Source organism: Nomia melanderi, chromosome 3, assembly GCF_051020985.1.
Source record: "Nomia melanderi isolate GNS246 chromosome 3, iyNomMela1, whole genome shotgun sequence".
Lineage (NCBI taxonomy): Eukaryota > Metazoa > Arthropoda > Insecta > Hymenoptera > Halictidae > Nomia > Nomia melanderi.
In genome coordinates, this window is record NC_135001.1 from 4,888,196 (window position 1) to 4,902,969 (window position 14,774).

The 14,774-nt window shown below is 38.6% G+C and overlaps 1 protein-coding gene and 1 long non-coding RNA gene across 43 annotated transcripts in view; one reads left to right on the forward strand and one right to left on the reverse strand.

Annotated features, from left to right (window-relative positions):
- Positions 1 to 1,456, forward strand: part of LOC116432441 (uncharacterized) — a 53,767-nt gene extending 52,311 nt beyond the window's left edge. Inside the window, exon 3 of the long non-coding RNA XR_012998149.1 lies at positions 1,357 to 1,456. This is a non-coding gene — a long non-coding RNA (uncharacterized LOC116432441). The remainder of the gene's footprint in view (positions 1 to 1,356) is intronic.
- The window catches only part of para (sodium voltage-gated channel paralytic), an 81,702-nt gene that overhangs the window by 44,608 nt on the left and 22,320 nt on the right, over positions 1 to 14,774 (reverse strand). For 29 of the 42 annotated variants that reach the window (XM_076365425.1, XM_076365426.1, XM_076365456.1 and 26 more), the window contains 2 exons: positions 11,389 to 11,566; positions 7,363 to 7,395 (listed from right to left, as the gene is read on the reverse strand). In XM_076365425.1, the coding sequence (XP_076221540.1) occupies positions 7,363 to 7,395; positions 11,389 to 11,535 (180 nt within the window). In that variant the 5' untranslated portion in view covers positions 11,536 to 11,566. Of the gene's footprint in view, positions 1 to 812; positions 1,421 to 7,362; positions 7,396 to 11,388; positions 11,567 to 14,774 lie in introns of those variants that run through there. The other 13 variants (XR_012998141.1, XM_076365465.1, XM_076365460.1 and 10 more) reach the window with 2 other exon arrangements.

Below are 14,774 nucleotides of genomic sequence, written 5' to 3' on the forward strand. Positions count from 1 at the left end.
GGTTATTCATAACCCGCTTCTAGATGAGCGTCTATACGTCGTAATCGTTCGTTATTGCGTTCAAGTTAAGTTTGTGCATCGCAAGGCAACGGTCCCGAGCTTCGAGGCGGGCTCTAGCTTCCAAGCGTGGCGAGAAAACAATCGTACAAAATGGCGGCGCCGGTTCTGAACGCGCGATCGGGTCTCCATCAATCCCAGTGTCTTGCGTACCGGAAGTCGAGCGATTCGCCATCTTTCTGTAACATTGATCCGCGCGCGACACGTTCGAGAGCGGTTTCAATTTATTTTCGTTGCCCGCTCCGTAATTATTGATGCGCAGCGTGGTTGCTCCCACGCTGTGGCAACGAAAGCGGCGAAAAGAGGAAGGAGAGGAGAAGAAGAAGAAAAAACACACGTCGAAGAAACAGAAGAAGAAGAAGAGATAGAGGGAGAGAGAGACAGAGATAGAGAGAGACAGAGAGAGAGGGAGAGAGAGAGAGAGAGAGAGAGAGGGAGAGAGAGAGAGGGAGAGAGAGAGAGAGAGAGAGAAAGAGACAGAGAGAAAGGGAACATGGCGGACCGCGCCAACGTTACAGAAAACGACAGCGAAACCGTCCCTCCGTTTTTCCACGTGCATACACGTGTACTACTTTACCGATAGTACGGCGTTGCCCCACATTTTTTCTTTTCCCACTTTGGAAGCATCGGGAACATCTATTCCGCGTCTAGTCTGAAAAGCAGCTACGGCAGCTAGTCGTATAGAAGCCGAGTCTACGTATATACGTGTGTACAGTACGGAATTGGTGCTAAAAGCGGGTCGTGAACATACGAACCTGGTGGAGGTCCACGTGATCCCTGCTCGTTTCCGCTCCCTCTCACCCGAATTTCTCCCGGGAGAGTGATTATTAGAAATTCCAGGTGCTATGCCCACCTGCTTCTTTTCTTTCCCTTTTACATTTCCTTCCCTCTAACCTTTTTTGTTAAAAACACCTTCGGTACTCTCTGTTTTTATCGTTGTTCGGTGAACACGCTCACCGAACTCGAGAACGCGGCGTCCGCGATTGCAAGACAAAATGGCCGGCGGTCGCATGCTGCGATCGTAAGGGACGCTCTTTGGAAAACGATTCTTTCCTCATGCAAACATTGAATTTCGTTTGTCTTGCAGCCACAGAATATTCTAATGAATTCGGTTCTCGATAGCAGCGAATCAGTGTTGCGAGTCGATTTAGTAATCCTAATTCGCGTGCATGCCAAATTTCGAATTTCTTTCAATGGAATCGTTTTGTTTCCTCGATTCTGTCGAATTCCCGACGGACCGAAGAGATCGATCGTTACGCCTAGGCTAACCAGACTATCTAAAAGCGACTTACATTACAGAAAGAAAGATCGTACTCTCAGCTGGATGCACATACACGAACCTCCTACGCCTAGTGAATCATCTATGACTAAGGTTGTATCATATGTACAGTCTACCTAGGATCTAATTTACGCAAGCGAGACGTGTCTGTCGATGAATATTCAGGCTTCAGCGTTACTGGCCAGAGCGCGCGGCCGCGGCAGGACATGTTCCGTCGTCGATCGGCTCCGTTCTTTCCCGCCCGGAGACGTTGAATAGAGAATGCGCGCGAGCGGTCTCGAGTGGGCTCGTTCGAGATCAATCAAGGATAAAAATTGCCTCCGTGTGTCAAGAATCCGTCCATTGTCTCCGAAACGCGAGCCTCTTCGAAGTACAGGGCGATTTCGAGTCGGAACGAACAGTGTTTGCGATTATGTTGCTCGATAACCGATCAAGGAAGAACAACATAGCGGCGTGTATATTGGGAAAGATAAATATTAACTGTTTTCTGACTATATTGTTACTAGAAGATTACAATCGTGATGCGATCTGTTAAACCGCACTCAAAAGATTTCCGCTGGAAATATTCAATATTTTCCGACGAGATAGATGATATTGTTTGAAACTGATCTAACGATAATTCGCAGATAAATTAAGCGACAAAGCTATTTCATTTAAATATTTTATGTAATAAAATTTTACCCTTTGCAGACGAATGTCGGCATTTTGAGATGAAATGTTCATATTTGGAACACTAAGGCGTACGAGAGATTTAATTACTCGAACATCTAGCAATCACATTGATTAAGCGATGGATAGATAGTTTAGCTTCTGTTGAAGGTTTTGTATATTTCTAAGAACCTTCGTCCGCAAAGGGTTAATTTAAAATACTAAATATTCGACTTCATAGTTTCGTGTTAAATCAAGACTGAGTCACCTTTCGAGTGCAAAGGGTTAATAACTAATTTATCTCTATTAATAATTAATCTGTTTAATTAATCATTCATTTCATCCAAATAAATCTATAATTGATAATTGAATATTCTTTCTTTCAAACTGTACATAAAAAATTCGAGAAAAAGATTAACCTTGTTCACGCAGTCTGAACTAAACCAGAACAGATCTACTAACAATGTGAGAATAAATTCTCGAAAGAATTCACGAGTTACCTCCGAATCGCCCTGTATCTTCACTTGAAAGACAAACTCCGTTTCACTCGACACTCGCCGAGAACGCAAGCCGGAGAGCAATAAATGAATATCATTCGAAAAGGAAGGAACGAAAATCTCGCGAGAAGATCGAATTTTTAACCGGAGCGTTACGTAACGGGTGGCCGAGAAATTTCGGTGAACAAAATTCCACGCGATCGATGTTCTTTGATGCGGCGGAGCATCGTTTCGGCGAACACTGTATTGCGACGTGCTGGCGATAAATCAATACGATCCCAGGAGAGGCTACGCCACTGCGATCGTGTGTAAATTCCGCGTATCTTGCACGCTTGTGCTGCTACGCGAGAGGCGCACAGTTAATGAATAAAAGAGAAGATAGAGATAGACAGAGACAAAGAGATAGACAAAGTGAAGAGAGAGACAGAGTGAGAAGAAGAGAGAAAGATAGAGAAAGTTGGAGAAAGAAAGAAAAAGATACGTATTACGGCACGTAGTATAAAGAGTTTCAGCGGCAAGCATTGCGGATACGGCATACGATCTATAAAAGCGTTTCTCGGGCGGCTGCGAGCTCTAACGCCAGACGTACGACACTCGAGAAGAAAAGAAAACGGACGCTACAATTGTTTTCTCTCATTACGGTTGTTCTTCCCTTCGGTCACGAGACCTGATTAAATTTCTCCGTGCCGCTGAAGGATAATTGCAGACTGAACTCTGTTGTCTCGCAAATCTAATCCAGACTGTGCATTAATTGAGGAAAAAATACATTAAAACGAACGTCCCTGCCAGCGATCGCGCTCCCCGTTAACGACCAACTCTTTTCTTCCGTAATTTAGAACCCCGACAATGAACGTTACACCTTGAAAGATTTTGTTCGGTAGTTTTTCTTGAATTTATTTAGTTTATGCGAACGGTAATTGGATTTTGAACCTAATATTCATATTGGGAAACATTGAATTGGATTGTAAGTTGTCGAGCCCGTTGTTACTTTTGACCGGCGTCACGCGTTGAGACGTTCGCTACCAGCGTTATATATTTGTGACGATCGTAATCGTATATTTTATAGAATGAAAATGAAATTAGTCTTATGGATATTGTTGTTAGAAATGATAAACTACATTATATTTAGCAACCCAATGACTCGTTTCAATTCAATTTTTCTAATATTTTGTTTAGATTTCTTAGATTGAAGAAAATATAACTGAGGAGACCGTCACCGAAATAAGTATTGGTAGCGAACGTGTTAACACATTGACTGCCAAGTTAGTCACCGATAACCGGAGCTTCCAAATTACTTGAAGACAATTATAATTTCTCAAGCAATTGACGTCGAATGAAAATGTTCAATAGTAAATAGCTAGATAATAATGTAATCTAATAATCACGATACCAAAAGGAAAGTAATCACTCCTTTCTACCTCTGCTATAAAAGAATAATCGATACATAAAACTCTTACGTTTTTCGTAGGAATCAACGCGTTAAACGAAATGATCTGCGCACCTACGCGATAATCAATGTTCGTTCATTATAATAACTTCTCACCTCGATCGAAAAGTTCATGTATTTACGTTCAATTATTTTTATGGCAAATAATGCTCTTAGTAAAAATACATGCAGAAGAGAAGGTGCTGTTGAAACCAGAAGTATTCGTGGTAGAAATGAAAGAGGAACGTGAACTCCATTTGTTCCTTCACGATAAAACACATGTGATTATTCGAATAAAAGCTGAACTGAAAGCGTGTTCAAGTTTTCTCGTCAAGCGCCGTACTCGCTCAGCAAAGCTAATTAGAATGCGTGTGTGCATCACGCCGACGAACCGCGATCGAGTCTCCTTAGAAATCATTGAGATGACTTGATCCCGACCGATCGGCCAATCGCTGCATTATCATCGAGATCTGAGAATATTTACCTGACCCAGTAAACAAAAGCATACACGATCCGACGTGTTACGTGCGAGTACATTCGTACACGTGGATTCGAATACCGTCTAGATACGAGAATTACTTTGAGGAAGCGCACAGGCGGGTCTCGCTTTACGATCGTGTCGGTAAGGCGTCAAGGCACTTGCGACGAAGCGCATGATATACTCGGTGGCCCTTTACCAGCGACACTGCCAGCGATCCGACAATTCTCCGAGGAAAAATAAATGAAAACTATGAAATGAAATGCTCGTTAACCTTTTGCGGTCGATTGTCCAGTATCACTGGACATATTCCATTGACACACTTATAACGGTTCTTCAATTGCAATTCACGTAGGAAGTTGTTTTAAAAGATACCATATGTTAGCTAATTTAAAATTATAATTTGTTTTCATAAGCAAACAAATGAATACACTACAATTGCACTTTTTCCATTTATTCAAATCGACTTATTTCTTTCTATAAATTAACTTGGACCTGCCTACTAGCGCTCTAATCAAATCGATGGATCGCAAAGGTTTAAAGCTTCTTCCTTGAGAAACTGAGAATAATTAGCTCTCTTAATAGAACATTTAATCAATTACTTCTAGAAAGAGAAGACCAGTTCATCTCTCGAAAACGAAGAATTTATCACGAACATTTCATTTTAGAAGTTTCGTTTTATTTTCATGGAGGATATCATCGGTTGTGTCGTTAATAGTGGACCACCCAGTATACGTGGACAGCAGTAGAATACAAGAAGCGTATACAAGTGGTACCCTGTGGTCTTGTTCGCGTGGCGTGTGTCTAACGTGTCTAAAGTGTCTAAAGCTGGCATGCCCAGCTGGAGCGTTGGCGAACACGAGCGTTCGCTATGGCTCGCGAGCAGCTCCGCCAGCTAGGGCTAACAGAGATGGCGTCCGGCGTTCCATCTCGCGATTGTCGCCCGTGGAAGCCCTACTCGCGAGCCTTGGCTCGCTCTTTGCTCCCCACAGGCCGAGGACGGCTTATTATGCGAGCAACTGGGCGTACCTGAACTAAGCGTGTGTTTCTTTTTGACCACGATGTATTCTCGATTGTAATTAGTGATAGGTTGTCTGTCGGAAATTAGTTATGCAGTCGCCATTGTAGAGACAAATGTTTGTGGACGTGTTAGTTTAGCCGGGAGCGAAGGGGGATTTTTGTGTACAGAGTGCTCCGAAGTTGAATTGTTTGTAGATATTTACGTTTCAGTTTCATTTCATGGTTTCCATGGTTTTCCATGGTTTCATGGTATGTATTAATGAAACTCCATACTTTGGAACACTTTGTAAGACCATTAATATATTCGGGATCACTTGTAAAGTGTTTTAGTTGGTGTTTACAGAATGAAAATTATTTTTGAAGTAAAAGAAGTGATGAATGTAAATATTTGTTTTTTGAAAAATGGTCCCGAATACTTGAGCGGATAAGTGGTTTCGATGGAAGTAATTTGGTGAAGTATAAAATCTCTGGCGACGGATTCAAGTTAGTGGATTCATTAGAGAAATGATATGTACGTAAAGTATATAAGGTGAAGAATTAAAAAAGGCAGATGTAGAATTATTCAAAGATGTTAATGAAAATAAGGGTAACGTAATTATATAGAATAACCAGAGATTTTATAATTACTTCCGCCTTGATTTAATCAGGTACACAGAGTGATCCCTCAATAAAACCAATAACTTACATCAAACGCCGTTCGTTATCGATGCAATAATGTCAAATAAATAATAAAAAACAAATAATAGATTTGGTAAAAGTACCAAAGAAAATGTCCCCTTCCAGCGTCGAGAATATTCAGAGATAACTTCTCGAATCTAGAATCACAATTTCGTAAATTCAAGAAACTCAAGAATCTTCAATTAAGATTTCATTGAAAATCACCCTGACGCACAGTGCGGCCAAATGGTCATTTTCTGGACAAAACTCGATAACTTAAAAAATGTGAGCGATATAAACAAACGTTTCTGACAGAAGTTGTGAGGTACAGAGCTAAATATATGGTGGTCATATTTTTCTTTACATTATGTATATATTATGAAGCTTTTTCAATGACAATAGATATGTTGCGTTCCAATTCCAACGTTATATAAATAGAGAAACGGAATTTATTCGCGCAAAATTGTTATTTGTGAGATGAAAATCATTTCATATAGCTTAACAACACATTAACCTTCAATAATAATAAATCAATAATAATAAATAGCTTCCCTTCAATTTCCCTTACGCGAACAGTCAAATTTACCAGTTTCGTCCACAGAAGGCCGCACCATGCGACATCCAAACGATTGCCCTCGAAACAAACGGACCACTCTGTATACAAAGCAACGACCACCAGTCCCGCGACGGTGGTCGTCGTCGCGAACAAGCGACACATATACACGGTGTCGGAAAACCGTCCCCCAATCGATCGACCGAGGAAACGTGGAACGCGACGTTCATGACAGCGCAATATTATTGAAATCGTCTAATTAATGTCTCGAATCGATGTACACCGTGGCGCTCGTCGGTACGTGCGAAAACAGGGCCGGGGGACAGAGAATTGTTAAGTGTATCGGGTGTTGTCCGAGTCGTGTGTACCGGTCAGCATGATCGACGACCGGATACGTGGAGAATAGACAGAGGTGTCCGTGTGACTGGATGCAGTGCGCGTCGATGCGTGTACTTTGTATCGTGCACGATCGAGAGTAGACAGTTTGTATGGCGGAGAGAGAGAGAGAGAGAGAGAGAGATAGATAGATAGATAGATAGAGAAATAGATAGAGAGATAGATAGATAGATAGATAGATAGAGATAAAGATAGAGAGACAGTGCGCGAGTAACCTGTGTACATGTGTGAGATGTGTGCGTGAATACAGATGTTCGTGTTTGTCACGTGTAAACATGTATGCGTGTGTATATGTGTGTATGTTTGCGCGAGTGTAAGGTGTTATTTACTTAGCGTGACATAACGTCTTACTTCTTTTTTCTTTTTCTTCCGTCCAAAACCTCCCTGAAATTGGAGAAATGGAGAAACAGTCGTTACACACAGAAACAACACAGAATAAAGGGGGTTCGGGTGGAGCGGGGTAGTTTGGAGTAGACGTAAATTTTTCGTGTCAGATAGAAACAAGGTTCACGCTAATGTACAAGGTTCACGGGATAAATAGGCACGTGTGACGAACAGGGATGGGGGGGGGGGTGGTAGTCGAGGATTGATTCGTAAAGCTTTTAGAGATAGAGGCTAGAAAAGATAGAGAAAACGGGTGCTGTTGGAGATGGAGATAGAGAAAGTTGTTGAGAGAGGTACATATATGTGTATATATGTATACGTGTGTGTTTATATATATACATATATATTGGACTGATTTATGTATGTATATAGCGTTGTACATGTTAACATTAGGGTTCTACGAGATAGAGGGGTAACGGTGAAGCGGGAGAACGCTATGGGGCTAAAGGTTAGAGGATAGGAAGATATTGTGATGTATCAATTGATGTATGGAGTTTCTCTTTCTCTCTTTGTTCTTGGTTGGATTTGTTAGTTGAGATTGTTGAAGAAAAGTGAATGGTTTAACTGATATAGAAATAGTGAATTGTTTTTCAGATATGTTCTGTATTTCTTGGAAGAGAGTTTAGTTGACAACGAAGTAGCGAATGGATTGGCTTATTTGACTCATCGTGTGATTGAGAATTTTTTCATGTTTTTCTTAAGTGATTAGTACTATGTCATAAATGGAAAGAAACAGTAAATAGATTGGTTTATTTGATTCATCGTGCAATTGAGAATTTTTTAATGGTTTTCTTAAGTAATCAGCACAATGTTGTAAATGTTTTTCTTAAGTGATCAGTATGTTATAAATGAATGATCTCGTTAGATAAATGATTTACGAGTAGATTCGTGTTAAGTGAATATGGCTTGTCTACAAATAGCTTCATATTTACACTGTTTAAAGATTTCGGTTTATAATTCAACTGTTTTATATTGATAATAAGAATCCATATTAACACCATACTGTAACAGTAATTTATAACATGTAAATACTTGTGGTTCAAGTGGAAGTCAATCACAGTTCTGACATTGAATCACTAATATTCCATACTCAGTTAAACGACTGCACATCTGTCCGTGTTATTCACTGCATTTATAAGCATTCATGAGGTATTTATAATAATCCAATAAACAGAAACGATATCTCTTTAAAGAAACGTGTCACTTGAATAATATCAACGATAATCCAACTTCAAGAACCTCGGGCACATTGAACACCCTGTGCATAGCCAGTAGTAGGCCTCCTCTGCTATGCAGACGTACGTGCGTAAGGATGGTTTGCATTGAACAGTATAAGTGTCAATATATATACAGGGTGTCCCGCGACTCATGGTCAACCGATTAGGTTATTCTACATGTAAAAATGAGTCGAAAAAAGGAATAAAATGTTTTCCTGCGAGTGTTCGTTTTCGAGAAAATCGAAGTCGAAAATTTATTCGGTACGTGTACACCCCGTACATGTCCACATACTGAGAAACTGTTAGATACTGAATAATTATACGACAATAGAACAGCACGAACGATAAACTATCAATCGAGGTCATTACTATGTCTTTAAATACAAATAAGAATCAAAACAAGAGTGTATAGTGAGATGTACAAAGTCGAAGAAAAAGGAACAAATTTTATTCTTTTTTTTCGACTCATTCTTACATGTAGAATGACCTCCTAATTGGTTGACCATGAGTCGCGATACAACCTGTATAAACAGAGACAGAAAGAGAGAGAAAGAGAGAGGGAGGGGGAGAAGAGAGACAGAGAGAGAGACAGAGAGAGAGAGAGACAAGTATAGGACACAGCGGTATTTATGTACGTATAGAAACAGGCACAGATAGTGACACTGCAGACATCGAGCTCGTAACGCGAACATATCTTTGGTAACACAAAAACAATACATTACTTGACGACATGTCGTATTATACATGTATATATATATATATATACATACATATAAATTATATAATATATATATATAAATATATATGGACAGAGACAAATAGAGACAGATATAGAAATATAGAACAAAAGTCATTGATATATTTATATACATATATATATATATATATATATACATATATATATGTATATATATGTATATTATATATAGGGTAGACCATCATCACTACGTTAGCAGTAAATCAAGCAAAAAACAATGAACGCGACGGGTAGCGTTTTACAATCGGTTCGTCACAAACGGGGGTTGAAGATTGAAACACCGCAGCTTGACGTATAATCATAATATGATCGTGAACATGAAGTAACAGATATCTCGCAGAAAAACGGCATTGCATCTACGCACAAGAAAAAAAAACCAAATATACAATTACGGGGTGGTAAGAGAACGAACGGAAAGAAACACGGAAGAAAACTAGAGGTATAGTTAATGTCCATCGAGCGTCACGACAACACCGTGAGAAACAATGGTGCTCGAACCACGATCGAATCTGATCACAACGTCTCGAATATTGATTGGTTTTCTCATGTTTAATTGATTGTTTTGTTAGTAATATTTTTAAGAGAAATATTTGATGTTTCTCTTCGAATCCTTTGATTCTTCTTTGAATCGGTTTACGTTTGTGGGAGTCGATGATTCAGCGGATCATTCGATTGATCGATGTTCGAGCGACGATGACAACCAGTGGAGACATGGAAACGCACTTGTAGTAGCGATGCTTTTGTACGTTCGACGACTCGCTAATACAATATCTGCAAAAAGTGGAACAACCTTGTGTATCGATGTTAACACGCGCACGTTCGCGTACGACAATCGTCGCTGGCTTCTTCGAGGAGCGAGGGGGAACTTCCGTTTTACTGAAAAAAACCCGTACACGTTCTGCGCGCTCGGTCGGTTTCTTGTTCACGGGAGAAAAGGAAATCGTCTGACTTCTGGGCCCGTTGATTGTTTGGTCACACGAGAATGGGGGATATCTCGGTTTCTGTTACAGTGTCATTGGTCGCGTTTCTGCTCATCTTCGCTATATACGTACGTGGATACGTTATAGGACATGTGGTTTCATGGGAGATTGAGTGGATGCTAAAGACCAGTGCGAAGATAATCGACCAAATCCATCCGCGTGCGTTCGACTGGTTAGAGGATCATCGGTTACACGCATCTCTTTGATTAATCGTTTTCGCCTTAGGAAATTGAGTTTAGCTTTTCTGATCTTTTGTTAGGCTGCGGTGTACAGTGTTGGCGAACGTGGGTTGAATTCGAGTTGAGGATACAAGTGATGTTTGAATAAAGATGAAAGGGTCGGGAATTGGAAGTTCGAAGCTTTGGTTGGGTGGATGTTGAAATTGAATATTTGAAGTTGAAGATTTTTAATTGGACATTTGATTATTTGAAGTTGAAGATTTCAAATTGGAAATTAAGTTATTCAGAGTTGAAGATTTCAAATTGTTAATTAAGGTATTCAAAGTTGAAGATTTCAAATTGGAAATTAAGTTATTCAAAGTTGAAGATTCCGGATTGGAAATTTTATTATTCAAAGTTGAAGATTTCACATTGCGAATTGAACATTCGAAATTAAAGATTTCAAATGCCAAATAAAATGATTCAAAACTTAAATCTTTAAATTGAAGATGTCCAGTTTCAAATAGAATATTCCCGGTTCCAAATGAAAATATTAAGACTCCCAGACTACACTCAATCCCATCATCCTCATCGCAGAAAATCGAAATGTAAAGCCAACAACAAAAACTACGTAGCTCGCAAAGGATCAGTTCATCAACTCCCTAAGAAGAGACCGTGTACATCGAAGTCAGAAGCTTCGCACAGATGTATTTCGTCGACCAAGCCTAACGAAACGAAAAGAAGAACAGCGCGAAAAAATCGTCTGGTAACTGAAACGAAAAGTCAAAAGAAAAAATTGATCCTACTAGCCAGTCACGATCACTCGAATCGATGATGGCTATTCTATGTAGGCGTAAGGGAATGTACTCCCATGTCCCTACCTCGCTTTCCGCTCTCTTCTTCTCGAGCTCCTTCTGCTTGGCATGTTCTTCGGCAATGCGAGCCTCAATCGCTGCCAGGGACTCCCGCGTGAACGGACGGAACAAACTTCTTTCTTCCTCTGATACACAGTCAGGATCTTCGGACATTGTCTAAGCTGCACACAGCTGAGCCACCTTCCTGGACAAAAGTATACCATAACATCGTCAGATTCTATTGATAGAAACAACATTCATACTCAATATTTCAATATTAATACATTGCGCGCCGGCCCCGCAATAATGCAGGATTTTTAGCCTGTCGTTTAATTACTAGTTCTACATTAATGTAACATTTTAGATATGCATAACACAAATCCAAAGTAAAGTTACAAAATCGAATTCCTTATTCTTTTTCGCAAGTTACAAATTTCTCACTAGAAATCTTTAACACTTTTTGACGAGACAAAGACGATATTTTTTCACACTAGTTATTTTATTCCAATACTTAACGTATCAAGGCATTATACGAAGTTTTCCTTTTTTTCTTCCAAATCATCGATAGTAAACTGTCACATGAGCTTAACCCTTTGCACTCGGAAGTTTTTCACTAAAGTGCACGAAACGTGTTAACCTTAAGTCTTAAGGGTCATTGAAAAAAAAGTCGAAAAACCGAACAGCGGAGTAGCTTGTTTAAACTAATTGCGAAGAGCCAAGCAGTGCGATGGCGGTTTTCTTATTTTGTGTCGACAAATAGCAATCAGCGCTTGTCTGGATTTATATAAAGACTTGGTTACGTGAATTTGCTAATTACAGCATTCAAAAACATATTAAATTTGATTAGAATTGATTATCTATTTAGAATATATTACATAACATTTTATATATGATATTTTAGTTTTTCTACGTATAGTGATATAGATTTCACTGAAAATCAGCATCCGTACAAATCAGGTTTCTAAAAATTAGCCAGTGCGCAATATGTTAAGTTGTTGTCAAGTTTTTACGTTAAAATTAACAAATTTTATTTTAAACATTAAAAAATTATGTAGAATCATTCGATAAGAATTGCAATAGCAGGTAGCTGTTGTGTAGTATTAGAATCAGAATATAAAAGAGGAATTGTTAATTTGAAGAAACTGTAAGGTCCGTTTTATCGTTGTTCCATTAATAGTTAATATAAACCGTTAATTAGACGCTAAAAACAGGAATAAGCACATCCCGTTCGTTAATTTGTGGAACGCCTGAAGTCTGTTTTGAATAAGTAAAACACTCCGGAAATAGAGAAACTAATGTCTAGCTCCTGAGGACGCTTTTAAGCGGAACTAGAAACCGCATTAAGTATGCATGAGATTTATCGAACATTCAACTTTCACGCTAACACAATGTCCTGAAAATGGCGTTTCACGGGTCTCTTTGGCCACGAATCTATTAAGTACAGCTGTTCCAGGCCTCCGTCTCGGGTAATACAATAACACGCGAGGAGATGATTGGAAATATTCAACGGAAAGGGCCAATTCCGACAATAAATAAATACCGTGTTCAATTAGAATTCTAAAAGGAACTCTTACGAACTCACTATTGAATTACGGGCTTTATTTATAATAAATAGAAGACTGATTTTTATGCGTTTGTAGGAAATGGTAAAAATGGCACGGAATATAGTATACGAAAAAATATGTGGAACATTCAAAGTGTGGTTTTATAGTGTTCATTAGGAAAAACCTTTTCCTCTGGTGATTCTATTTGCTCTAATTGTAGCCTTAACAATTACAATTTACGCGAGGATCAACAATTTAATAATAAACTGCAGAAACCTTTTGTATAAAATACTTTCACGCAAAACTATGAGAATATATAAAATTAATATAAAATTAATATAAATTTACATAAAAATACTTTCGCATAAAATACTTCCACACAAAATTATCAGAATATAATACTTTTACATAAAACTACTTTTGTAAAAAATGCTTTCACACAAAATTATCAGAATATAATACTTTTACAAAAAAATACTTCGGTATAAAATATTTCCACGGAAAATTATGAAAATACAATACTTTTACATAAAGCGTACTTGTATCTAAAATAATCTTGCTTCATTAGTGCAACAAGGAAACCTCCAGCAACAAAGGGAACGTGAAATTGACAACGCAGACATTCAAGATCCATCGCTTTCTACGAAGTTTCCGTTTTCTGAGGAAAAGCCTGGTCGAGGGAAATTGGGCAAACAATTCTATATAATTCCTACTTATGAGAGTTAAAGGTTGAATTACTCCGAGGTCAATTCTCAATTAAGCACTTGACGCTGTTATCGCTGTAACGGAAGACCTCTTTACTCCAAAACGTTTTGAACTTCGTAAGTGCACTAACTGGATCATACTTCCTGGAATGTTACATTATTTGTCGTCTTATCCGAACCTGTTGCGTCTACTAACATCTGACGTCTAGTGGCGTCGAACGCGTCCCGTGCCACTCGACAAAAAAATATTATGGTGCAAAGTTGTTCGACTATAACTTTCTTTTTTCAGAAAGTACGTTGGGAGCGTGAGAGAAAGTTTCTCGCGCGAGGAATCTTATCTTTGATTTTAGGGTGAAACTTCCCTTGGGTGCTGTGGCATTAATGGAACCTGTTAGCACTGATGCTATTAATGTGAAATGAATTTTAACAATAGAACTAACGAGCACTGATCAAAAATTAGGGCCATTCGTAATTTTCTGAGGATAATTGTAGAAGTGAACGGTTGAAATGTAGTTAGTATTCAACTCAGTAGAGAAAGAAAAGGATTTTATGATTATTTTATATGTATGTTTAGTCTAAAACTTAAAGATTGATGATAGGCGAATAATATTTCATTTATATGGGAAATAAATAACGTAATAAATAAGCTTAAAAAAAGTTTGATGAGTTTTCATGGAACAGCGTGAAGTTGCATGAACTATCGTCACTGATAAATAGTATTATTTATCACATGACGTCCGCGACAGGGTCTGACAAGATTTATCTGCAGAATGATAGAAGTATTGAAATATCGGTGGATCAAGCGAACCAGAGACTAGGTTATATTACTGTGCGCTATGAGACTAAAATATTTTATAGTTGTTTAACGGGTTGAATTCAAAGAAGTTAAGACCTAACTACAGTATATATAGGATTAATATTTCGTTATTTTACAAATGAAACTTTCAAACGCAGTCCTCAGAATCCAATGCCCCAAATCATTACCTTCACTATTACTGTTCATTTTCCATAGGATACTTCTAAGTAACACACTCTAATCCCATTAGATTGACGAATCCAATTAATTGTTACTACTAACTAATAAAATAAGCTCGTATTTTAATAAAAATTCAAGATCACTACACACACGATACATGACTGATCATTTTAATGAGGTACTTCGTCA